General features: G+C 38.6%; 1 protein-coding gene across 2 annotated transcripts; it reads left to right on the plus strand.

Annotated features, from left to right (window-relative positions):
- Positions 1 to 347: 347 nt before the first annotated feature.
- On the plus strand, positions 348 to 24,032 carry DDHD2 (DDHD domain containing 2). Of its 2 annotated transcripts, XM_082864014.1 has the most exons (17): positions 348 to 425; positions 1,672 to 1,899; positions 2,713 to 2,903; positions 3,695 to 3,784; positions 4,341 to 4,461; positions 5,606 to 5,695; positions 6,649 to 6,784; positions 8,612 to 8,820; positions 9,102 to 9,169; positions 9,824 to 9,946; positions 10,807 to 10,902; positions 11,944 to 12,072; positions 12,180 to 12,335; positions 12,602 to 12,704; positions 12,843 to 13,013; positions 13,710 to 13,872; positions 23,547 to 24,032. In XM_082864014.1, the coding sequence occupies exons 2-17, from the start codon at positions 1,680 to 1,682 to the stop codon at positions 23,626 to 23,628; spliced, it is 2,148 nt and encodes a 715-aa protein (XP_082720140.1). In that variant the 5' UTR covers positions 348 to 425; positions 1,672 to 1,679; the 3' UTR covers positions 23,629 to 24,032. The 2 variants fall into 2 exon arrangements, with proteins under 2 accessions (XP_082720140.1, XP_082720139.1); XM_082864013.1 differs by lacking the exon at positions 348 to 425 and having other exon boundaries at positions 1,046 to 1,899.
- The last annotated feature ends 1,968 nt before the right edge of the window (positions 24,033 to 26,000 follow it).

The following is a 26,000-nucleotide window of genomic DNA, read 5'->3' on the forward strand; positions in this document are numbered from 1 at the left end:
CTAAATACCTGAGGCCTTGCACCCAGACCCCGCGCGCGGGTACCGAGCGGAGGGCGCGCCGCCGGCAACACCCGCGTGCCCAGCGCTCCGACCGCCAGCCCGCTCGGAGGAGCACATCTCGCGCGATTCCCTCCACCTCTCGCGACACTTCCCGCCAGCGCCCCTGCGGGCCTCCACGCCCCACCCGTTTCCTCCACGCAGCGGTCCCCGTCACCTCACCTTTGCTCTTGGCAACCTGGCCCGCTGCTCAGCCGCTGGGAGCGCGGCGGAGGCCTGTGTTGGGCGCGAGCCCGGCAGGGCCGCAAGCTCCGCCCTGCTCTGCTCCGCTCCGCCCCTCCTGGGCTCGCGGGGAAGGCCTCCTTTGGGGATATGTCGTAGCCCACTCAGCGAAGGCAGGAGAACTTGAAAGGCTGCGGGGCTGCAAGGTGAGTCTGCCGGGGCGCGTTGGGGGCGGCGGCCGGGCCCAGGGCTCCGACCGGCGTGCGGGTGGGAGGCACTGCGGGATGGAGATGCCAGGGGCAAAGGAGGACGCGACGCCCGAGGCAGGGAAGGGGGGCTGGGAGGACCAGCCCTGGCGGGGTGGGGGTGACAGCGGTTACAGGGACGCGGCCAGGGCCCCTTTTGCATCCACCGTGCCCGAAGGCACCGGGAAATTACCTTGTTTTCATCCACGCTCCGCTCCTCTCTGCGGGGCTGGACGCGGAACGGGGAGAGGTGTCCGCGAACCCTGAGGTCCCAGACCTGGGCTGCAGGAGGCCCGGGGTCGTGGGGAGAAGGGACACACAAAGTGGCGGAGGTAAATTCGTGCTGGGAAAAAAGATAAAGTGGCGGAAGCTGGAGAGCGTCCGCTCCGAGGGAGGCCGGGTGTTTGCGGTCCCGCTGCGCTCGGTACTGAGATAGCGATGGTCTTGCCCGCGCCCCTCCAAGGAGCCTGGGTTTACTTTCGACGTCTGCAGTGTTAGTCTCTGCGAGTGTTAAAGGGGCGGAAACACACAGGTAACGGTCTTCCTTGAGGGAAGGAGGCTTTTGAGGTCAGTTGTTACTTTTCGTCTGAGACCTGGATGGTGCGAGTGGGTGCGCGCCTGCGCACAGTGGCCCCAAGCGAGGGTTCGCGTTTTCAGAATTTGTACCATAGTCTCTACTTAAGCACCCTTCAAGCATTGATAAAAAGTGACTGGTTCTTAAGTGAATAGTTTTATTTTCAGTAGTGTGATTCCAGTAGTCATGTAAATGTGTAATGACAAGGGCCTGGAGCCTAAAACCAGGCGTTATTAAGACGGAGTACGCGTTTTTGCCTTGGGACCAGACTTAGATTGGAAATTGGGGTAAAATTTTTTTTGCAGTCAAGATTTCGACCATGTGTTTCTTGTGATTCCAGTTTTGTTTAATTAAAACCATGCAGTTTTCTGAGAGGATTGGAAGATCAGTGCAAAGTGGTTGGTCTAACTATAAGAAGCGTTTTGTTTAAGGCCTCCTTCCTCCAAAAAAAAAAAAAAAACCCAAAAACAAAACCAAAAAAAGCTGTTAATTTATGTTATTTCTGTTTTAAATTATGTAGCCCCCTTAGTTTTTTTTTCAGAAATGACTCCTTAAAAATGACCAGTTTTGTGTGTGAACAGTTACACTGTTAATAGAAGGAAATGTTATTTATAGTTTTCTTTTGTCTTTTAGAGAAAGAAATGTCATCAGTGGAATCACACGAGGAACAATTGTCCCAGTCAGATCCATCCCCGTCACCAAACTCATGTAGTTCCTTTGAGCTAATAGACATGGATGTTGGCAGTTTGTACGAACCCGTTTCTCCTCATTGGTTTTATTGTAAGATAATAGATTCTAAGGAGACATGGATTCCTTTCAACTCTCAGGATTCACAGCAGCTGGAAGAGGCATACGGTTCTGGTAGGGTGAAAGCTATGACTTGTAATAGACAAGGACTTACTGTCATTTCTCTAAAACTATAATATAAAAGTCCTTATAGTGAGTGCTATTAGAAGTAAATTTTAGATCTTTTTCTAGTTGTCTCATAGCATTTTTTTTTTGCTTTACATTTTTTATACTTTCCAAATTTTACTTAATAATCTTTTTAACATCTTTATTGGAGTATAATTGCTTTACAATGGTGTGTTAGTTTCTGCTTTATAACATCCTATAGCATTTTTATATAGAAGTTCTGCATTACTATCCAGCCAATTTATAATCAAGAATTTGGTCTGTATCTTGAAAACAGTACCTATTGTAATTCCTGCATAGTTAACCAATAATGTTTCTTATGTTTCAGTTTCTGTTTATGAAGAGTGTGGTGCGGGCAGTGTCACATTGCAAAAGAATGAATTCTTTCATTTTTCTCTTGTTTTTTCTTCTTTTATGAAACAAGAATGATGCCGGTTACTACTTTATCATCATGATGGTCATTAATTTATCTTTTGGTCCCTTAAACAAAAAATTCAGAAAAGCTTTCTTGTATACATTTTTTTTTTTAAGGGACACTCCTATCTCTCCTTAGAAAAAGAACAAAACAGCGTTGGGTATTATTTTTTTCATGTTTCATTAAAACCAAGAATGATTTTGATGGTTTATAAAGTAGTTTAGCCAAGAAGAAACAGATCATTCGTGTGTTTTATAACATTATTGAGAATATAACTCAGAGTTGTATTTTGGGAGCTTTATTTTGCTATATTATGTACTTCATTTCGCCTTTCCACTCCTTGATAGGAAAAGACTGTGATAGGAGAGTTGTGCCCACTGATGGGGGCAGATACGATGTTCATTTGGGGGAGAGGATGCGGTACGCCGTATACTGGGATGAGCTAGCATCGGAAGTGAGGCGCTGTACCTGGTTTTACAAGGGAGACAAAGATAATAAGTATGTTCCATACTCGGAGAGCTTCAGCCAAGTGTTAGAGGTATTCCTGTGACCCTTTTACTCATTTTCTTCGTTGTGTTCTCTTATTTCATAATCTTTTCTTCCTCTTGTGACTTATTCTGTGAATTTACAGAGAGAGTTTGGTTCTATTTGCATCACAGTTCATAGCATTTCTTTTTGCAAGTTAGTTTCAGGATAAAGTAGTTTTATTTTCAAATTTTGAAATACTATGGAAACTATTACGTATTTAAATTAAAATTTTTTTTCTCTAGTGATCTTTGTGAATATTTAAACTGTGACCACAGGATTGGTCTTTTTTGCCTTTTATTTTTCTTGCTCTGAAAATATTCTGAAATTTGCTTTAAATTGGAGTAGGATATTAATATTATTGAACGAAATATATCAAAATGTGAACAATGATTATTTCTAGTCTTGATGATGGAATTGGGACTGATTTTTTTCCTTTGTCCTGTACTATTATCATAATTTTAAAAGAATTTTAAAATAAATTTGACAAATCAAGAGAAAGAACTTTATATGTAATGTAATCCTCATTTTATGGATAATATACATGCATTAACATTACTGAAAGAAATATATCAAAATGTGTACAGCGATTATCTCCAGTCTAGATGATAGAAGTAGAAGTGATTATTTTTTCTTTGTTCTATACTAGTACCTGTTCTCATTTTAAGAGAATTAAAATAAATTTGATAAATTAGAGTAAGATACTCTTATTGTAATTGTTTATCTAGCAGTATTCTTGTTAAAAAGTTCAGTTTTAATAGAAAAACCATTACAGAAATCTAATGAAATGTGTTTTCTTTTAAGGAAACTTACATGCTTGCTGTAACTCTGGATGAATGGAAGAAGAAACTGGAGTCTCCCAACAGAGAAGTTATTATATTGCACAATCCAAAGGTTAGCAAATTAATGCCCTTCTTTAACATTGGGATTAAAGGTTAATTGCATTAGTAAGAACTTAATTGGTTTCTTTTTCTGGGGATTCTTCGTAAGATAAGCTTTGGACATTTTTATATTGCATTCACAGTTATGAAACTTGAAGCTGTGGCTCTTACCATCATTTCCTCATTCAACTCTTACACAGAAATTTTCTTAGGGAAAATTATGTCGCTGTAGATTTAGAAAATCACTGACACGTTATGTGGGCACCTCTTCCATGTGTAGGGTATGGTTGAAAGATCTGTTAGCCTGATGAATTTTCATTTTCCTTTTTTTTTTTTTTAGCTTTACTGAGGTATAATTGACAAAATAGTAAGATATTTAAAGTGTACAACATTAGCCTAATGTATTTTCAGGATTCTCATTTCAAGCTGTAGGAGTTGCATATCAAAACTCCAGTTGAGATTTGACTATGTGTTATGTTTTAAAAGACCCGTTTCTACCCCTCAGAATGTATAAATAGAAGTGTCTTTAATGTAGAGTATGTTTATTGCTCTGATCTTTTTTATTTAAGCTTATGGTACATTACCAGCCCATCGCGGGGTCTGATGAATGGGGTTCAACACCCACTGAGCAGGGCCGACCTCGAACAGTGAAGAGAGGGGTTGAGAACATCTCTGTTGACATTCATTGTGGTAATGTTAATCATTCATTTTTTTCCTTATCTTCTGATATACTTATTTGTTTATGATTTAAATCGTGGTCTTTCTCTATGGCTTTAGATTACGTCAAGGCTTAAAAATGGTCTTTAATCAAATGGGCTTATTCTAAGTTAAGATTAGCATTACTTCATCTACTAAGAATCTTAATAGGTACAAAAATCTCTTAAAGTTGCTAAGTATATATGGTGGGATGGATAAAATTTGACAGTACTAATCAGGAGGTCACTAAGTACAAATGAACTGATTTAGTCCTAATTCTAAGAAGTGTGATTCCACCTGCTTGATTATTAATTTATTCCTGGTAACTCTTGAAGGTTTTCAGGAGGTTTTCAACCAGGGAAAACTATTTTTCAGGGACCTTGATGGTTATCCATTGCTCTCTAGCTAGGGTCATTTATGGTTGGTTTTATAATATATTTAACTGGATTATAAAATTCCTTTCATCTTTCAGAGGAGATGGCTTGTCTCTTGGACAAAGTCGTAGACTTACTGTAATTTGAAAAGATGAGTTTAAAATTTCAGGCTTCAAATACATGTCAGATTTTATTGGTACAACTGATAAACATAGGATAGTAGGTAAAAGTATCCTGTCAATATTAAATTACTTGAATTTGGTAACTGCCCTGTGGTTAAATAAGAGCATATTCTTAGGAAATACATAATAAAATATTAAAGGGTTAAAGAGATGTGATATGTGCCATCTGATAATGTATGCAACCTGCTCCCAAATGGTTCAGAAAAATAAATGTGTGTGAATACACATACACATAGAGAAATAAAGCAAATGTGGTAAATGTTAGTGTTGAATCTGTATAAAAAGTACGTGAGAGTTTCTGTACTGTTCTTTCAAGTTTTCAATAAGATTTCAGTTATTTCAAAATAAAAAGTTGAAAAAACTTGAACAATTTTTTCACTGACTTATTACAAGATAAATAAGAAACAAAGTAACATCACTATATTTTTACTAAGTAGTTAAATATGGGACTATCTATGTCTTTTAAAATATCTGCTCATATTTTAACTTGCCCGTTTCTGTTGTCTACGCATTGTGAATGTTTGATTTTAGAATACATGACTCGTTATATAGAGTAATTTTTCTTTGTAATTTCACTTGTAGGGGAACCTTTACAGATAGATCACTTGGTTTTTGTAGTCCACGGGATCGGACCAGCCTGTGATCTCCGCTTTCGAAGCATTGTACAGTGTGGTAGGTTCGCAAAGCATGTCATATTAGATCATGTAAGGGGACTGTTAGTGCTCCTGTGAGTTGAGATGAAGTGTTGTCTTTAGCCTGTTGTCTTAGCTGCATAATAAGATTTGGAGAGATGAAGACAGGTGGCAAGGTAGTCAAGCTTCCCAGCTTAGACCTAAAGTGCTAGTAAATTCCTTAGGCTAATAGGTTTATATTCTTAACTAATAATTCTTGAGTGAATAAGCCCTCAAGTCTTATACAATTGTTTTATGATGTGATGGTCCTGTTTATAACCATTCTAAATTTAAAGGGAACCATAAATATATGACCATGAAGATAATATAGTTTAAATGAATAACAGAAGCTTCAACCATTTTTGTAATTCATACTGTGATAAACCTTATGATATTCTAATTGGAATATTTAGGTCATTAGTATAACTTGACTTTGAAAGGCAGTATTCATAGTCTAACTGCCCTAATTTGGGAGCCTGATCCTAATGGCTAATGCTTCTAAGCATAAACCTCCTAGAAACGTAAGATCGACGCAATATGAATTCCAAACAGCAGTGTATTTTTTAAAAATTTAAAATATGGGGTAAAGGTTGTTTATAAGAACCAGAAAGTTAGGATAGGAACCTGACTGCAAGGCCAATTGACATAGTCAAGTGGTTTTTTTAAAAAAATGGAAACAGTTCCCTTGACATGGCAGAAGTTTTGAAGTTACTGTGTGATTTTTTTTATATAAAAATGTTTTGTATAGTAATAGCAGTTCTATATTAAAGGAATGTCTTTTCCTACATGCACTGTTAATTTTTTCTTGAATACTCACTCTACTTTTGACTCGAGTCAATAGGTGCTATAAGCAGATATAGATGGATGTAGTATAATTAATTATAAGATCTGTTGCATTTTCACTCTACAAATTGATCGCTTCACCGTTAATGCATTGTTAATTTTCTTTTCTAGTTAATGATTTTCGCAGTGTTTCTTTGAACCTGCTACAGACGCATTTTAAGAAAGCCCAAGAAAATCAGCAGATTGGGAGGGTAGAATTTCTCCCAGTCAACTGGCACAGTCCTTTGCATTCCACTGGTGTGGATGTGTGAGTAGTACTTTACACCTTTGAGTTGCTAACTGTGATTGTAATGTTTTCTGATCATTGATATGCTTAGGAACATTTCTGCTATAGCTGATCGTATATATAAAATTTTGTTCAACAGAAAACTTTTTGTACTTCTGTGTCTTTTTCTTAGAGACACATTATTAAGTGCGGACCAATCCCTTTGTTTAACTAGCTCGGGTTAGGAGTGGGGAGTTGTGTGTATCTTCTTCCAGTATGTTTTACTGGCTCCTTAGTGTTTACTATTACAGCTTTATTATTTCTTTAGCATAAAGCCAAATGTTGCTTTCTCCCCATAGTGTATAAGCATTTCCATCTTAAGATGTCAAAAGCCAATCTACCTCAAGATGCACAAAGTATTTTGTTGTTCCTTTTGTGATCACATTTAGATAATATTTGTCCAAATTTGGGGAAAAAAGGAAATTCCCAAATATTAAATTATTGGGTTTTATAACTTGAGGTATAATTGGTGCAATGACTTATAAGTAAGTGATGGCTTTCTTAAGTTACAAGCTCAGTAGTTCTGTTTGTAAACTTTTTGGTAATGTCAGAGAAGGTTGCCTTATATTAAGGATATTCACTGTGGGCTCGCCAGAAAGTATGTTCATGATATAGTTCTAGGATAGAACTAGGAGATGCTTCTCTGGTAGATAAAGGAAGTAGCATTGTTTCCATGCTGGTCTTGGAAATGGCTTTTCTGATTCCGTGTCTCTCAGTTCTTAATACCCTATGATTTGAGCATATTCCACGTGCCAAATGCTCCATTGTGGTGTTGCTTTTACTAGGTGTACAGAGTTCACATTCTTTCATATTTGAGCTGATGCTAAGAGGTTACTAGGGGCACATAGCCCTCTCTAAACTACAGAAGATGTTGAAGGTTTGAGGAGTCTTTCTGGGAGCTTTGAGAAAGCTTTATGTGGAAGCTGGTTTATACTACGTCAACATTGTTTTCCTTTGCGAGATATGAGTTCTGTTTGTCCTTGGCATCTGGCAGTCTCACCTTCTTTCAGCTTTTAGAAATTCGGCATAGAGAGAGAGAGCTGATTCATTTATCATTTGACTTGTGATCAAAAAACCTTAATACTGAGAATTCTAGGAAAAGCCTCTTGTATCTTTTAAAAAACTTTATTATAGAGAATTTTGTACACAAAAGTAGCATATATAATGAATCTTCATGGATTGATTATGATTACCCAGCCCAACAAGCCTCAACACGTGGCCAATTCTGCCCCATCCATATCTTCCGTGTACTGCCCATCCCTCCACTCTATTACTTTTGGATAAAATCTTAGGCATCATATCATTTCATCTGTTAAATGTTTCAGTTTGTATATCCTTTTAAGGATTAAAAAAATATATATAATACCATTATCACATCTAAAAAAATTCTTAATATCAGCAAATATACAATCAGTATTCAAATTTGTAATTGTCTAATAAATGTCATGATTTATATATACGCATACATACATATAGATGCACATACACACATAGTTTAAACTGGGATCATAAATTGCAATTAGTTGATGTCTTTTAAGTCTCTTTTAATCTCTTGATTACCTTTCTATCTCTTATTTTCTTGTAATTTATGTCTTGAGGAGGCTGGGTTTTTTGTCTTGCAGCGTTTCTCACACTGAATTTTGCTGGTCACATCCCTTTGGCTTCATTACAAATGTCTGTCCGCTGTTTCCTGTAAATTGATAGTTATCCCTTGTATCTTAATTTCTAAGTGTAATTTGGATAATAACTTAGAGGAGGCTGTGGAATGTATTTAGGTTTTCTGCTTAATATATCTTCTGTTTTTTTCAGAGATCTGCAGCGAATAACTCTGCCCAGCATTAACCGCCTAAGGCACTTCACCAATGATACAATTCTGGATGTCTTCTTCTACAACAGCCCCACCTACTGTCAGACTATTGTGGACACAGTTGCTTCTGAAATGAACCGATTATATGTACTTTTTCTGCAGAGGAACCCTGATTTCAAAGGGGGCGTATCCATCGCTGGTCATAGTTTAGGTAACGGATTCTTTGTGATCAGAGATGACTATCACATTTTAAGGATAGCTGGGTTTGAAGTACAGTGTCTTTTATCAGTATCAGATTCAGAGGTCTAGAACTGGTCTGTGATGAAGAATTTGGAAGGCGTTGGAAGGGTGGTGGTGGATTGGAAAGAATGACTCCCTACTTCATAGATTTTGCTTCATGGGTAATTGGCTTAATACTTTTTTTGTATGAAAGACAGCTGTTTAGTGCTAATGCTTCGAAATTGTCCCTTCTTTCTTCTGTTTTACTTGTAGGTTCACTTATATTGTTCGATATCCTAACAAATCAGAAAGATTCTTTGGGGGATGTTGACAGTAAAAAGGTAATTTAGATGTTCAGATAGGTTCTTTTGTATGCTTTCTTAGTAAGCGTTTTTAGATTTTAGGCTTTTTGTTTTTTGCTTTGTTTCATACCATAATGTTTACGTTTATTTTAATTTTAACAGACTTGTAATTATCTCTGTCACTCTTGGATGATAGAAGCAAGATAGTAGTATGCTTCTACAAATATTTGCCACATTCTAAAATAATTATAGGTATCTTATTTTTTCATTATAAATATGCACTACTGATCTGTTATTAGAATTATAGAATCACTGAGTTGAAATGGAATTTGCATATGAGGAAATGAAGAGTGAATTGGATGCAAATTGATATAGTTTATAGAAATTCTGTTTGAAAGCCATCCTTAAACATTAATAAGAGCTCAGGGAAGGCTTTATTAATGATGATGAAGAATACTTTGATACTCATTTATTCACTCATTCATTTATTTAAAAACATACTAGGTTTCAACTGACTGCAAAAACTTAAAGATCAATCACATCTTAATTTATATTTCGTATAAATTACAATTTATTCAAAGTTAAGGTAGGTCTCTGTGGATATCTAACATAGTACTTTCCTTTATTGCAAAGTAATATTAATAAAAATCTGAATGAATTTAGAGAATACGAGCTTTACAATTTAATTTTTAGGATTTGCCAAGTATTTTCATGGATCAAGGAGACACACCGACACTGGAGGAAGATCTGAAGAAACTTCAACTCTCTGAATTCTTTAGTGTCTTTGAGAAGGAGAAAGTAGATAAGGAAGCTCTGGTAAAAATAATCTTTTAAAACTTTGCACTATACCATTTTCAGTATTTTTTAAAATAAATTTATTTATTTATTTTTGGCTGCGTTGGGTCTTCGTTGCTGCGCCTGGGCTTTCTCTAGTTGCAGAGAGTGGGGCTACTCTTCGCTGCGGTACACAGGCTTCTCATTGCGGTGGCTTCTCTTGTTGCGGATTATGGACTCTAGGCGCGTGGGCTTCAGTAGTTGTGGCTCGCGGGCTCTAGAGCGCAGGCTCAGTAGTTGTGGCGCACGGGCTTAGTTGTTCCGTGGCATGTGGGATCTTCCCGGGCCAGGGATCGAACCCGTGTCCCCTGCATTGGCAGGCGGATTCTTAACCACTGTGCCACCAGGGAAGTTCCCCATTTTCAGTATTTTTATTGCTTCTTTTCATCGTACTGCTTGCTAAGAGCCTGCCCTTTAGAAACATTTTAGTCATAAATACTTCGTTATCATTAGTAATGCTCTTTAGCCTTATCTGTGTGCTTTTTATCGTATAAAGTGATCTTTGCTTTGTGGAGGTTCAGAGTTCCGAGGAGCCACGTTAACAGCAATGGAGCAAAGACTAAAACACAGCAGAGCTCTGAAAACATGAGAGCAGGAATAAATGACCACTAACTTTTCCAACTCTTATTTTCTGTTATACCTTGTAGAGCTCTACTGTGGATATTTGCTTGTTTTTGTTTTTGTTACCACTAGGGAGTCCTAGTCATGCAAAGCAAAGAACAACAGAGTGTTTAGGCCTTATTCCTCTCAGAGAACAGGGCGTTTACTTACTTATTTTTAGGACATTTAATTGATTTTAATTTGCCGAGAAATAAGAAAGATATTTGATTTTTTATGCTTAGGCTTTATGTACAGACAAAGATCTTCAGGAAATGGGAATTCCCTTAGGACCAAGAAAGAAGATACTAAACTACTTAAGGACCAGAAAAAATTCAATGGTATGTGCTTAATATAGCTTGTAGGATTAAACAGTTTTTTGACTTCCTTGTATCCTTGTGCTTTGTGAGGTGTTTAGTATAGGGAGCTAAGCAATTTTTAAAATTGTCCTTTGGCTCTCTTTTCAGAAATTAAACACATTTACTTTATTGATATCTTTAAAAGTGTTATTAGCTTCAGAAGTTTTATTTCCCCTGGATTTCCACCATTCAATTTTTTCCTTTTTTTTGTTTGTTTTGTAACTGCTTTATTGAAATATAATTCACAACACATACCATAAAATTCACCCTTTTAAAATATACAATTCAGTGGGTTTTAGTATATTTGCAGAGTTGTATAACCATTACCACTATCTAATTCCAGAACATTTCCATCACCGCAGAAAGAAACATCATATTCATTAGCAGGCACTCCCTATTCCTCCCTCCTGTGAACCACTGATCTATTTTCTGTTTTCATGTATTTTCTTATTCTGGATATTTCATATAAATGCAGTCATACAATATGTGGCCTTTTGTGACTGGTTCCTTTCACTTAGTATAATGTATTCAAGGTATAACCCCGTTGTAACAGTGCTTACGCACTGAGCATTTTTGGCCACTGATTCCTTTCCATAGTCTAATTAATTATTTTTCAACCTTTTAGCAGGTTGCTCAGTTCTGATTTAAGGCTGATAGAGACATACTACTTACTTTGGTTAGAAAGGCATAGCACTTCATTGAACTCCTCAGCAATCCCCAGCATTCATTCCACAGTGCTCTGCTATCGTTTTCTCTCATGATGGTTGCCTAAAGTTTCAACTGCTACCCAGATGGCTTTGTACAGCTTTCATTATTTCAGAGCATGTAGGGATATCAATTCATAATTTAAGGCAACTTTTGTTTTCATCAGCTTTAGCTTGTTTTCTGAGAGATTCTTCTTAAAATTGTTGACTACCATTTCAAAACCTTCCCAAGCATCCTTTTAAACCAGTAGAAAACTGTATAATCCTTTGGATATTTTCACTACATAGCAGTTCCACAGAACTATTTTTTATTCTTTAGGGTATTAATAGACCAACCCCGCAATCACCTGCAGGGGCGAATATGTCTAACATCCCCAAAGAATCGGAGTTCTGCAGTAGTACTAATGGTACTGGAAATGGTGAACATCTGGATGTTGGCATTGGGCAGGTAACAATACTGATTCTCTTTGGTCATTTTATTGTTTGCCGTTGGTATGGTAGGAACAGATGTAACTTTTGTTGTTAATGAGAGATGCTTTTATTTCCTCCTTCCAGGTGCCTGTAAAATACCCCCGGCTCATCTATAAACCAGAAATATTCTTTGCCTTTGGATCTCCCATTGGAATGTTCCTTACTGTCCGAGGCCTGAAAAGAATTGACCCCAACTACAGATTTCCAACATGCAAAGGTTTCTTCAATATTTATCACCCTGTAAGCATTGGACAGCTCTTGTGGTTTTACCTATTAGGGCTTATTGGTAAAGCGCGTACGATATTCTATTGTGTTGATTTACTTTTTTCTATATTATTCTGTAGTAATGAGATAATTTGTAATAGTATGAATCTGGAAGTGATGGGGCAGAACAACTACATTTTAAAAAATGAGCTTATAATTATTCTTGCCTGATACATAGCTCCTGAGACTGTCATTATCTTTCTTCAGCAGAGGTATATATAACTATTGTTTTTCCTATGTAGTTTGATCCTGTGGCCTATAGGATTGAACCAATGGTGGTCCCAGGAGTAGAATTTGAGCCAATGCTGATCCCGCATCATAAAGGCAGGAAGCGGATGCACTTAGGTAAGTCTTGAATGTAGAACCTGTTAATTCTAGACCTTCTGGTCAGTGCAAACTGACTGGACCTCATTCACTTTGTTTAGCTGTGTTGAACCCTTTTACCTCTGTAAACCATGTAATGTTCTTTTTCATATGTTTCAGAACTGAGAGAGGGCTTGACCAGGATGAGCATGGACCTTAAGAACAACTTGCTAGGTTCGCTGCGGATGGCCTGGAAGTCTTTTACCAGAGCTCCATACCCTGCCTTACAAGCTTCAGAAACTGCAGAAGAAACTGAAGCAGAACCTGAATCAAGTTCAGAGAAGCCTAGTGGTCAGTGACACTGTACATATTGATTTCCTGCACCAGGCCAGATAAGAGGGACTCCATGGTGTCTGGTTCTTATTCTCCCAGGGTCTTCTTACTTTCTCCTTTTTTATTGCTTAGGACCAATACTATGAGTCTTAATGGGCTTTCAGCTCTGCTGGTGTTTTCTGTCATCTAATAGCCACAAATTTTGGAAAAACATTGTTTGTGAGGGAAGATGTCAAGAGAAGCTGAGCATCTAGTAATGAGGCTTTAAACATTCCCCACTTGGGCTATGGCAGTGCTGCTCAGAGCCTACGCTGTGAAGAACCTTGCTTTTACAGCGGAATGTCTGTGTATTCATGGGTTGGTTTTATTTTCCTGGCTGGGGACTAGCTAGGACACTTTTAATTTATCAGTTAATGTTGCATTCTTTTGCTTTAGTTTTCAATTGCCTAAGGAGTTCTAACCCTGTTTGCATTTAGTTTGTAAACCAAAGGCAAATGGAATTAGCCATTAAAGGTACAGGAAGGAAAAAAGGGATTGGATAAAATCAGTGTGCCTTGAGGAGAAGCTTTAAGGGGATTGAGAGGAGGAAAATGAGAGAGAACTTTCTGAGCAGGGTAGCTCATCCTACCGTAAAGCTGGAGCCTGAGGGAAAGTAAGGACAACCTTGGAGGGCTGGACGCTTTTATATTCTTATTACGGTTCTTCTGTATCCAGATGTTAGCACAGAAGAGAACCTTGTAGCAGTTAAACAAGAAGCTCCCCCCATCCATGTGGGAATGCTGAATGGAGGCCAGCGCATCGACTATGTGCTACAGGAGAAGCCCATTGAAAGTTTTAATGAATATTTATTTGCTTTACAAAGTCATCTATGCTACTGGTAAGTGTTGTTTTTTTAAGTCTACCTTTTTAAAAAATTAATTAACTTATTTATTTTTTTATTTTTATTTATTTTATTTTTGGCTGTGTTGGGTCTTCGTTGCTGCACGTGGTCTCTCTTTAGTTGCGGCGAGCGGGGGCTACTCTTCGTTGCTGTCACGGGCTTCTCATTGCAGCGGCTTCTCTTGCTGCAGAGCATGGGCTGTAGGCGCGGGCTTCAGTAGTTGTGGCTTACGGGCTCTAGAGCGCAGGCTCAGTAGTTGCGGCACACGGGCTTAGTTGCTCCACGGCATGTGGGATCTTCTTGGACCAGGGCTCGAACCCATGTCCTCTGCATTGGCAGGAAGATTCTTAACCACTGCGCCACCAAGGAAGCCCCTAAGTGTTTGTTTTTGTTTTGGAGTTTTTTGGTCTTAATTGTTTGTTAAGATTTCTTCAAATGACATGAGTGTGCTGTTTTGTAATTGTCTGAACAAGAAATCATTCTAATCCCAAATGTACACTGGCCTATCTCCTTTTTCTACATCTATCAAGTATCTGTGAAACAATTAAGACTTATTTCACTAAGCATGATATTCTTTAGGTCCATCCACGTTGCTGCAAATGGCAGAATTCCATCTTTTTTTTTATGGCAGAGTATTATTCCATTGTAATATATACCACATTTTCTTTATTCATTTGTCTGTTGCTGGACATTTAGGTTGCTTCCATATCTTAGTTATTGTGAATAGTGCTGCTATGAACATGGGGGTGCGTGTATTTTTTCAAGTTAGTGTTTTCGTTTTTTCTGGATATATACCCAGGAGTGGAATTGCTGGATCATATGGTGGTTCTATTTTTATTTTTTTGAGGAGCCTCCATACTGTTTTCCACAGTGTCTGCACCATTTCACATTCCCACCAACAATGGACAAGCATTCCTGTTTCTCTACATCCTCGCCAGTGTTGTTATTTTGTGTTCCTTTTTTTTTTTTTTTTTTTTTTTTGCGGTACGCGGACCTCTCACTGTTGTGGCCTCTCCCATTGTGGAGCACAGGCTCCGGACGCGCAGGCCCAGCGGCCATGGCTTACGGGCCCAGCCGCTCCGCGGCATGCGGGATCTTCCCAGACCGGGGCACAAACCCACGTCCCCTGCATCGGCAGGCGGACTCCCAACCACTGTGCCACCAGAGAAGCCCTGTGTTCCTTTTGATGACAGCCGTTCTGACAGGTGTGAGGTGACATCTCATTGTGGTTTTGATTTGCATTTCCCTGATGATTAGTGATACTGAGCATCTTTTCATGTGCCTGTTATCCATTTATGTTTCTTTCTTGGAAAAATGTCTATTCAGGTCTCCTACCCATTTTTTGATTGGGTTATTTGTTTTTTTTTTTTGATATTGAGTTTTATGAGCTGTTTATATATTTTGGATATTAACCCCTTATCACATATCATTTGCAAATATTTTCTCCCATCCAGTAGCTTTTCCTTTCATTTTGTTGATGGTTTCCTTTGCTGTGTAAAAGCTTTTAAGTTTAATTAGGTTCCATTTGTTTATTTTTGCTTTTATTTTTTTGCCTTAGGAGACAGATCCAAAAAAATATTGCTGTGATTTATGTGAAAGAGTGTTCTGCCTATGTTCTCTTCTAGGGGGTTTATGGTCTCCAATCTTACATTTAGGTCTTTCATCCATTTTGAGTTTAGTTTTGTAAATGGTGTGCAGAAATTTTCTAATCTCATTCCTTTACATGTAGCTGTCCAGTTTTCCCAGCACCACTTGTCAAAGAAACTGTCTTTTCTCCATTTTGCATTCTTGCCTCCTTTGTCGTAGATTAATTAACCATAGGTGCATGGGTTTATTTCTGGGCTCTTTATTCTGCTCCATTGATCTATGTGTCTGTTTATGTGCCAGTACTAATCTGTTTTGATAACTGTAGCTTTGTAGTATGGTCTGAAGTCAGGGAGGGTGATATCTCCAGCTTTATTCGTTTTTTCTCAAGACTGTTTTGGCAATATGGGGTCTTTTGTGATTCCATATAGATTTTAGGATTATTTGTTCTAGGTCTGCGAAAAATGTCATGGGTATTTTGGTAGGGATCGCATTAAGTCTGCAGATTGCTTTGGATAGTATGGCCATTTTAACAATATTAATTCTTCCATTCCAAGAGCATAGGATATCTTTCCATTTCTTTGTATCATCTTCAGTTTCCTTCATCAGTGTTTTATAATATTCAGAGTGTAGGTTTTTCACCTCCTTGGTTAAGTTTATTCCTAGGGTATTTTATTCTTTTTGATGTAATTTTAAATGGGATTTTTTTTCTACTTTCTGTTTCTGATAGTTCATCATTAGTGTATAGAAAAGCAATAGATTTCTGTATATTAATCTTGTATCCTGCAACTTTACTGAATTCATTTATTAGTTCTAACAGTTTTTTGGTGGAGGCTTTAGGGTTTTCTATATAAAGCATCATGCTATCTGCAAATAGTGACAGTCTTACTTCCTCCCTTCCAATTTGGATGCCTTTCTTTTTTTTTTTTTTTTTCCCTGATAGCTGTGGCTAGGACTTCCAATACTATGTTAAATAGAAGGGGCAACATTAGGCATCTTTGTCTTGTTTCTGAATTTGGAGGAAAGGCTTTCAGCTTTTCATTGTTGCATATGACGTTAGCTGTGGGTTTGTCATAAATGGCCTTTGTTATGTTGAGATATGTTCCCTCTATATCAACTTTGATGAGAGTTTTTATCAAGAATGGATGTTGAATTTTATTAAATGCTATTTCTGTGTCCATTAAGGTGATCGTGTGATTTTTGTCCTTTCTTTCGTTGATGTGGTATATCACATTGATTGATTTGTGAATGTTGAACCATCCTTGTGTCCCTGGAATAAATCCCACTTGATCATTGTGTATGATCCTTTTTTTATATTGTTGGATTCAGTTTGCTAATATTTTGTTGAGGAGTTGTGCATCTATATTCATCAAAGATATTGGCCTGTAGTTTTCTTTTTTTATATTGTATTGGTCTGGTTTGGGTATCAGGATAATGGTGGCCTCGTAGAATGAATTTGGGAGTATTTCCTCCTCTTCAGTTTTTTGGAATAGTTTGAGGAGGATAGTTGTTTGCTCTTCTTTGTATGTTTGCTAGAATTCCCCTGTGAAGTCAGTTCTGGACTTCTGTTTCCTGAGAGTTTTTTTAAATTAAAAATTTAATTTCACTAGTGTTTGGTCTGTTTAAATGGTCTGTTTCTTCTTGATTCAGTCTTGGCAATTTTTATGTTTCTAGAAATTTGTCCATTTCTTCTATGTTGTCCAATTTGTTGGAATATAACTGTTTATAGTATCCTTTTATGATTTTTTTATATCTCTGTGGTATCAGTTGTAATTTTTCCTTTTTCATTTCTTATTTTGTTTATTTGGGTCGTTTCTCTTTTCTTCTTGGTGAGCCTGTCTAAAGGTTTATCCTTTTTGTTTATCTTTTCAAAAAAACCAGCTCTCATTTTCATTGATCTTTTCTATTGCTTTTTTTAATCTCTGTTTTATTTATTTCCTTCTCTGATCTTTATTATTTCCTTCCTTCTGTTGACTTTGGGCTTTGTTCTTCTTTTTCTAATTCCCTGAGATGGTAGGTTTGTTTGAGATTTTTCTTATTTCTTGAGGAAGGCCTGTATCACTATAAACTTCCCTCTTAAATCTGCTTTTGCTTCATCCCATAGATTTTGGAGAGTTGTGTTTCCATTTTTATTTGTCTCAAGGTATTTTCTGATTTCCTCTTTGATTTCTTTATTGACCCATCATTTTTTAGTAGCATGTCATTTAGTCTCCATATGCTTGTTCTTTTCCCATTTTCCTTTCTGTAATTGATTTCTAGTTTCATACCGTTGTGGTCGGAAAAAAGCTTGATATAATTTCTATCCTCTGAAATTTGTTGAGACTTGTTTTGTGGCCTAACATGTGATCTGTCCTGGAGAAATTTCATGTGCACTTGGAAAAAATGTGTATTCTGCTGTTTTGGAATGTAATGTCCTGTAGATATCTGTTATGTCCAACTAGTCTATTGTGTCATTTAAGGCCACTGTTGCCTTATTGATTTTCTGTCTGGATGATCTGTCCATTGATGAAAATGGAATGTTAAAGTTCCCTACTATTACTGTGTTATTGTCAGTTTCTCCTCTTATGTCTGTTACTATTTGCTTTATATATTTAGTTTCTCCTGTCTTGGATGCATATATGGTAACAAATGTTACATCCTGTTCTTGTATTGATCCCTTTATCATTATAGAATGCCCTCCTTTGTCTTTTGTTATAGCCTTTGTTTTAAAGTCTATTTTGTCTGATAGGAATATTGCTGCACCTGCTTTCTTTTCATTTCCATTTACAGGAAATACCTTTTCCATTCCCTTATTTTCAGCCTGTGTGTGTCTTTAGCTCTGACGTGAGTCTCCTGGAGGCAGCATATAGATGGGTCTTGTTTTTCATCCAGTCACCCACCCTGTGTCTTTTTTAAAATGTATTTATTTATTTTTGGCTGCGTTGGGTCTTCGTTGCTGTGCATAGGCTTCTCATTGCTTTGGCTTCTCTTGTTGAGAAGCATGGGCTCTAGGCACGCGAGCTTCAGTAGTTGTGGCACGTGGGCTCAGTAGTTGTGGCTTGCGGGCTCTAGAGTGCAGGCTCAGTAGTTGTGGTGCACGGGCTTAGTTGCTCCACAGCATGCGGGATCTTCCCGGACCAGGGTTCGAACCCGTGTCCCCTGCATTGGCAGGCGTATTCTTAACCAGTGCGCCACCAGGGAAGGCCCACCCTGTGTCTTTTGATTGGAGCATTTAGTGGATTGACATTTAAAGTAATTATTGATAGGTATGTACTTATTGCCATTTTATTACTTGTTTTCCGGTTGTTTCTGTAGTTCTTCTGTATTCATTTCTTCTTTTTTCTCTTCCTTTGTGGTTTAATGATTTTATTTAGCAGTATGCTTGTGTTCCTTACTTTTGTGTGTGTGTGCGTGTATGTTGTAGTTTTTTGATTTGTGATTACCGTGGGGTTCTTATATGTTGACCTATATCTACTTGTGTTAAACTGGCAGTCATTTAAGTTCAGACATATTCTAAACAACCTACGTTTTTTTACTCCCCTCCCCTGCATTTTGTGGTTTTGATGTTATAGTTCACATCTTCACGTTTATCCCTTAACTGTTTATTGTAGTTATAGTTGCTTTTACAGTTTTTTTGTCTTTTAATCTTCATACTGGCTTATTTAAGTGGTTGATCCTCAGTCCTTACTATGTATTTGCCTTTTCTATTGGGATTTCCCCTTTTCTATAGGTTCTTAATTCTTTTCCACTTAGAGAAGACTTTTTAACATTTCTTTTAGAGTAGGTTTAGTATTGATGAACTGTTTCGGTTTTTGCTTGTCTGAGCAGTTCTTTATCTCTTCTTCAATTCTAAATGATAATCTTGTTGGGCAGAGTATCCTGGGTTGCAGGTTTTTCCCTTTCAGGACTTTGAATATATCGTGCCACTCCCTTCTGGCCTGCAGGGTTTCTGCAGCGAGATCAGCTGACAGCCTTATGGGGATCCCCTTGTATATGACTCTTTTTTTCTTGCTGCCTTCAGAAGCTGCTCTTTACCTTTTGCCATTTTAATTATGTTGTGTCTTGGTGTGAGTGTGCTTGGGTTCATCTTGTTTGGGACCCTCTGTGCTTCCTGTTCCTGGGTATTTGTTTCCTTCAGGTTTGGGAAGTTTTCAGCCACAATTTCCTCAGATACATTTTCGATGCCCTGCTCTCTCTCTTCTCCTTCTGAGACCCCCTGTAATGCGAATGTTGGTACATTTAATGTGAGCCCAGAGATCTCTTATAACGTTTTCATTTTTTAAAATCTCTCTTTCCTTTTTGCTGTTCTGATTGGGTGATTTCCATTATTCTGTGTTTCAGATCATTTATGTGTTCTTCTGTATCACTCAGTCTGCTATTCAGTCCTTTTAGTGTGTTTTTTTAATTGCAGCTATTGAATTCTTCATTTCTGATTGGGTCTTTTTTATATATTCTAGTTCCTTGTTAAAATTCTCACTATGTTCATTTATTCTTGTCCCTAATTCAGTTAACATTTTTTAATTAACTGTTCTGAATTCTTTATCTGGTAAATTGTTTATTTCTGTTTCATTCTTTTTTCATGGGTTTTCTTTTGCTGTTTCAATTGAGAGCAGTTTGTCTGCCTTTTCATTTTGCTTAACTTTTTCTGTCACTATGAATTTAGGTGAAACAGTTACCTATTGCAGTCTGAAAGAGGTATTCTTATGTGGGAGCATCCTTATACAGGCTGTGTGTGCCCAGTGCCGTTGATGGGAGAGCAGGATTTGATGACACGGACAGAGTCGTCTTTCCTTAGCTATCACCTTAGCAGGGGGTGGAGCTGGATGTGAGGTGGGACTTCCCCTCTGCTCAGTGGCTGTCACCATGCAGTTGGGGACAGGGTCTGATCCTAAGTTGCTGGAGCCAAAGCCCTGAGGGTCCGGCCCAGGCTGGCTCTGTTCCCTTTAGGTGTGTTTCCCAACCTCCCTGCACTGGAACCCTTGCCCCAGAGCTGGGGAGGGCAGACAAAAGTGGGGCCCATGTGGGCTCTCTGCAGACAGAGGTCCAAGCTGTCTGCCGTGTGCAGCCTTGGGTGCATGTCCCCTTTGCCCCTCACAGTCGATCACTGCCCCCAGCCTCCCCTGTCTTGTTATGGGGCCACACTGCAGGGCAACTGGGGCCTGTGTGGACTCTTGGCATATGCTGGGGCGTAAGCCGTGGGGTAGGGGCCGCTGTCAGAGTTCTGGGCTTCTTCTGATGCACTGCTTGAGTAAGTACCAACAGTGGCTGCTGACACCCCACCCAGACTCTGCCCCGGGTTGCCTGTGCATCCCTTGGCTGTGTTTCTCCCTGTCGTGGCGGCCCTAGATGCTGTGCAGTGGTGCATCGTCATGGAGCTGAGCTGTGCACCCAGGCGGGGAGACCTGGCAGCCACTAGAGCAGTCCTCCCACTGTACTCTCCGCCCTGCCTGGGGGCAAGCCAGCAGGCACGTGCTCCCACAGCCCTGCTGCCCTCCAGCTAGCCAAGGGGGCTCGTCTCCCCTGATTAGGACCTCAGGACTGGGGCGTTCAACCTGAGGCTCTCACTGCTCACTCCCCAGGGTGGGTCTCCGCCTGTGCATTCTCCCTTTTCCTCTGAGTCCCCTCCCAGGGGCACAGGTCCCAACCTGATCGCTTTCCTTCCCATCCTAAACGATTACATGTGGATCTTTCTTACAGCCTTGGTTGTACAGGAGTTTCTGCCAGTTTCCATTCCACATACAGATGTACTTTTGATGTGATTTTTTGGGGGGGAGTTCCACGTCCTCTTACTCTGCCACGTTGATCGATCCCCCTTTCTGTCCATACATCTTCTTTACTGAATCGTCTGTTGAAATCTTTTGCCCATTTAAAAAATTGGATTATTTCATTATTAAGTTTCAAGAGTTTTCTACATTTTAGTTACAAGTTCTTTTCAGGTATACTTTTTTTCCTCAGGATGTGGTTTGGTTTTCATTTTTCTGTCAAGTAGGTTTTGAAACGCAGTTTTTTATTTTGATGAAGTCCATTTTACTGAAGTTTGTGCTTTTCTGGCATATTTAAGAAATATTTAAGAAATATTTAAGAAATATTTAAGAAATTTTTGAAATATTTAAGAAATCTTTGCCAAATCCAATGTCATTAAGGCTTCTCCTTTGTTTTAGAAGCTGTGTCATTTTAGCTTTTACATTTAGCTCTGTGATCCATTTTGATTGAGTTAATTTTTAAAGATGGTGTGAGGAAAGGATTGAGGTTCATTGTTTTGCATGTGGTTTTCCTGTTCTAGCAACATTTGTTGAAAAGTTTATTCAGATGGAGAAACTGTTGAATTGCCTTGACTCTGTTTTGTTCCACTGATCTGTTTGTCTGTCCTTATGCCAATAAAACACTGTCCTGATTACTGTAGCTTTATAGTAAGGCTTAAAATTAGGTATCGTGAGTCCTTCATCTTTGTTGTTCCTATTCGTAGTTATTTTAGGTATTGTAGGTCCTCTGCATTTCCTTATATAGTGTAGAATGAACTTGTTAATTTCAGCCAAAAGGCTTTTTAGGAATTTTGATTGTGATTGCATTTTATCTATAGATCAATTCGGGGGAAGAATTGACATCTTAATAATGCTGAGTCTTCTGACCCACGAACACAGTTGTCTCTCAGTATATTTTGGTCTTTAGTTTCTCTCAGCAGTGTTTTGTGCTTTTCAGCGTATGTATCATGCACTCTATAATTCGTATTGCCCTCCTCCTATTATGAATAAGGTTGAGCATCTTGACATATATTTAAGGACCATTTTAATTTTCTTTTTGGGGAGTTATCTATACCCTTTATTCTCTTTTATATTGAAATTTGGTCTTTTTTTAATTGATAAATCTGTGATACGAGTTGCAAATACCTTTTCCCCAGTTTGTCTTTGACATTGTGTACATTAATTTTTGCTAAGTAGAAATTTTGATTTTTACGTAGTCAAATTTATTTTTTCCTTTTTTGGCTTCTGGAATTTGTGTCATACTTAGATTTTCCTTGCTCTCCAAAGAATTCCTTACCACAGTTTATTCTGATATTTTAGGTTTTCTTTTACATATAAATCTTTGATTCTGTTCAAATTTATCCTAATAATAAGGTGAGGATTGATCCAAATCATTTTCAGGATAGCTATCCAGTGGTTGCAACACTGTTAATAGATTTGAGGTTCTAACTTTATTGTATTAAATTTCTATGAGTATTTAGGGCTATTTCTGGACTTCCTGTTCTTTTCTATTGATCCATTTATTTATGCACCAGGATCACACCATTTTAATATCTGGTTTAGCTAATCTCCCCTCACTGGTATAGGAGGAAGGAGTTTCTTAACCTGCCGTCTGTGTATGGAACCTGTGGGGAATAGAAAAAAGTCTATGAGTCCAGTGAAATTCTATTTATAATTTCACGTATATATGTATATGGTGTCTTTTCTGGGGAGTAATCCATAGGTTTCATTAGATTCTCAAATAGATCCATGATTTTAAAAATGTCAAACCTTAGATCTAGAAAAGTGTTTGAGCCATATACCCTTATGGCAATCCATGAATGCTGTATTTTTATAATCAAATTTCTTTACAAACTGGATATAAGTAATTGCTTGTACACACACTGAATAATATCTGGAAGATGCATGAGAAATTGATAACGTCGGTTGTCAAAAGTTGGGGACTAGTGGTTAAGAAACAGTGAGAAGGAGACTTCATTATTATATCCTTTTATATCTTTGATTTTTATTCATATGATTGTATTGGCTTTTTGAAAAAGGTGAATAACATTTAAAAAATTAAGGTGATGAATTGGACGACTCTTCCATGTTGTTCCAAGAATGAGTTCTGTGGAAAGGAAGGGCTTGGTCATTTACTACTGGCTTTTTTATATTATATTATATATTTATTATATATTATATGCTAGACTTATTTGTTATAAGGTTACCTTACAAACCACTGCCAATTATATCACCTCTGAGTCAGATTTTTTTTAAACAGTAAAAAAATGAGCTCGTATGGTGGTTGTGTGGATTGAGATGATACATGTAAAGCATCTAGTACGAATGTTAGTTTCTTCTTTTTACAACATAATTTTTTCTCTACAGGGAGTCTGAAGACACAGTACTGCTGGTCCTCAAAGAAATCTACCAAACCCAGGGTATCTTCCTTGATCAACCTTTACAGTAAAAATGAACCACCTATGGCTGCTTAATGTAAGTTTTTAAATGTCATGTATGCAGCATATTACATGTGACGAGGAACTGTGGAGCCTCAGCTCTTCCTACATATTAACATGTGATGAGGAACTGTGGAGCCTCAGGTCTTTATAAATACACTTTTTGTTGCCTGTCGCCAAGATCCAGGTTATTACTCATTTTTAGAGGGACTCTGCTTAAAATTCATGGGAAAAAAGCACAGTAGGCCACTTAGAGAAAGGTTAGTGTATGTTTGTTTTGTTAGCGACTTGGTCCAATAATACTTGCCATTTTTAGGATCTAAACTCAGAATCTTAATAATTGACCGTCTGAGAGTTACCAGGGCAACAGTTACAGCTTTAAGTACAAACAGCTCATCCTGGGATTTATGTTGCTCAGCCCTTTAGATGTGTAGTTAGGAAGTTTGTGTGGCAGACTCTGGCGTTCTCTCTGGTCGCCTTCCAGCGTGATGACCTCTTCAACTCCCTCCCTTAGACGGGCACTGAGGGGTCCTTCCCCAGAACACCTGCCTCTTTGTTGCTGCAGTTTTTTCCTCTCCTCAGCGGCCTCATTTCCTGCAGGTTGCCAGCCTTGCTCACCACTGGGGTCTTAGGAAGATAATCTTCCTCTCTGGAAGTGAGTGGAAAAGCAAAGGGAAGACCCTGTTACTTTTTACCACTGGCTTCAGAGAAACACTTGTCATTCTTGCTTCATAGCTGGGAGTGGTTTGCATCTTTAATACTTTGATGATGGTATTTAGGTACCACACTTTTTTTTTTTTAACATCTTTATTGGAGTCTAATTGCTTTACAATGGTGTGTTAGTTTCTGCTTTATAACAAAGTGAATCAGTTATACATATACGTATATCCCCATATCTCCTCCCTCTTGCATCTCCCTCCCACCCTCCCTATCCCACCCCTCTAGGTGGTCACAAAGCACCCAGCTGATCTCCCTGTGCTATGCGGCTGCTTCCCACTAGCTATCTACCTTACATTTGGTAGTGTATATATGTCCATGCCACTCTCTCACTTTGTCACAGCTTACCCTTCCCCCTCCCCTTATCCTCAAGTCCATGCTCTAGTAGGTCTGCGTCTTTATTCCCGTCTTACCCCTAGGTACTTCATGACCTTTTTTTTTCTTTTTCTTAGATTCCATATATATGTGTTAGCATACGGTATTTGTTTTTCTCTTAGGTGCCACACTTTATTGTTTATTACTTGAGATGGTATAAAGTCTGAGTTTTTGTTTTGGGTTGGGTATAAATTTTTCTAAGAAATTATTGCTTATCTTTAGAAAATATTCTAATCTGGAAGTGGACTCCTGAGATTCAGAAGGCATTTTGGGGTCTGCTCATCGCTCATGGGTGTTCTCTGCATTTGAAGGCCACGTCTAAGTGAATGAGGGAGACTGGTGGCCATCAGATTCTCTTGAGCCAGCTTTTATTTCCTACACGTACTGTATGAAGAAAGACTAAAATCTGTAAATACTGTTTACTCTCTCTACAGCTGACTGACAGATTTATTGCTAGGAATCACTGACGCTGTTCATTGTTTCCACAGCTGTTTGAGCTGCTCTCGGTGGACAGTCTAAAGTGGACAGTTTAGTTCACATCAGGTGCATCTTTATAAAGCAAAGATGTTATATATCCTAGACCTGCCCTTTTATATCATATCGTACTTCAAACTGGGAGACTCTAGACAAAGTCCGACTTAGTTGTTCGTTCTTGAGGGTTATAAAAGCTGACAGACCTGAAATTACACAGCTTTGACTGCTTATTAAGTGATGAATAAAATGTTTCAGTGGTGCACTGATGGTGAAATAGAATTTGTGTAAGCCATCTGCCACAGCTGCTTGGGTGAAGGGAGTATTGAAGAGTGTCCTCTTCAAGCACACAAACAGCGTTGCCTCCTTAGGTACCTGTAGTGCAGGTCGCTATGGAACAGGCTCCCGGCACAGGCAGTGTTGGTAGATCTGGCTAGGGGGAAGTGTTCCTTATTCTGAAAGACAAACCTGCGTCTATGGGGCCAGGAACAGCTGGTGCAGAGTCAGTGTCAGAGCGTGCAAGTGAGATGCACCTTGAAGAAGACGAGTGAATGGAGACTAATTGTTTCCAAGGCATCTTGCTCACCACTGTGCTGTAGGTATTTTCTTTCTCACAGGTCTCAGTTTGTGATTGTCTTTGCAGTTCTCTTTGTGACAGTCCTTCACACTCCTCTCAGGTTCCTACAGGCCCTGGTGGACAGAGCGGTGTAGACAGGCAAGCTGTGTTTCGCTTTTTATATCGGTTTCTTGTAAGTAAATGTATCATGGTATCCAAAGCCCTGGAATTTAACATTCACATAAGCCATCTCTTTGACAGCAG

Source organism: Leucopleurus acutus (genome assembly GCF_964270905.1).
Source record: "Leucopleurus acutus genome assembly, chromosome: 21".
Classification (NCBI taxonomy): Eukaryota; Metazoa; Chordata; class Mammalia; order Artiodactyla; family Delphinidae; genus Leucopleurus; species Leucopleurus acutus.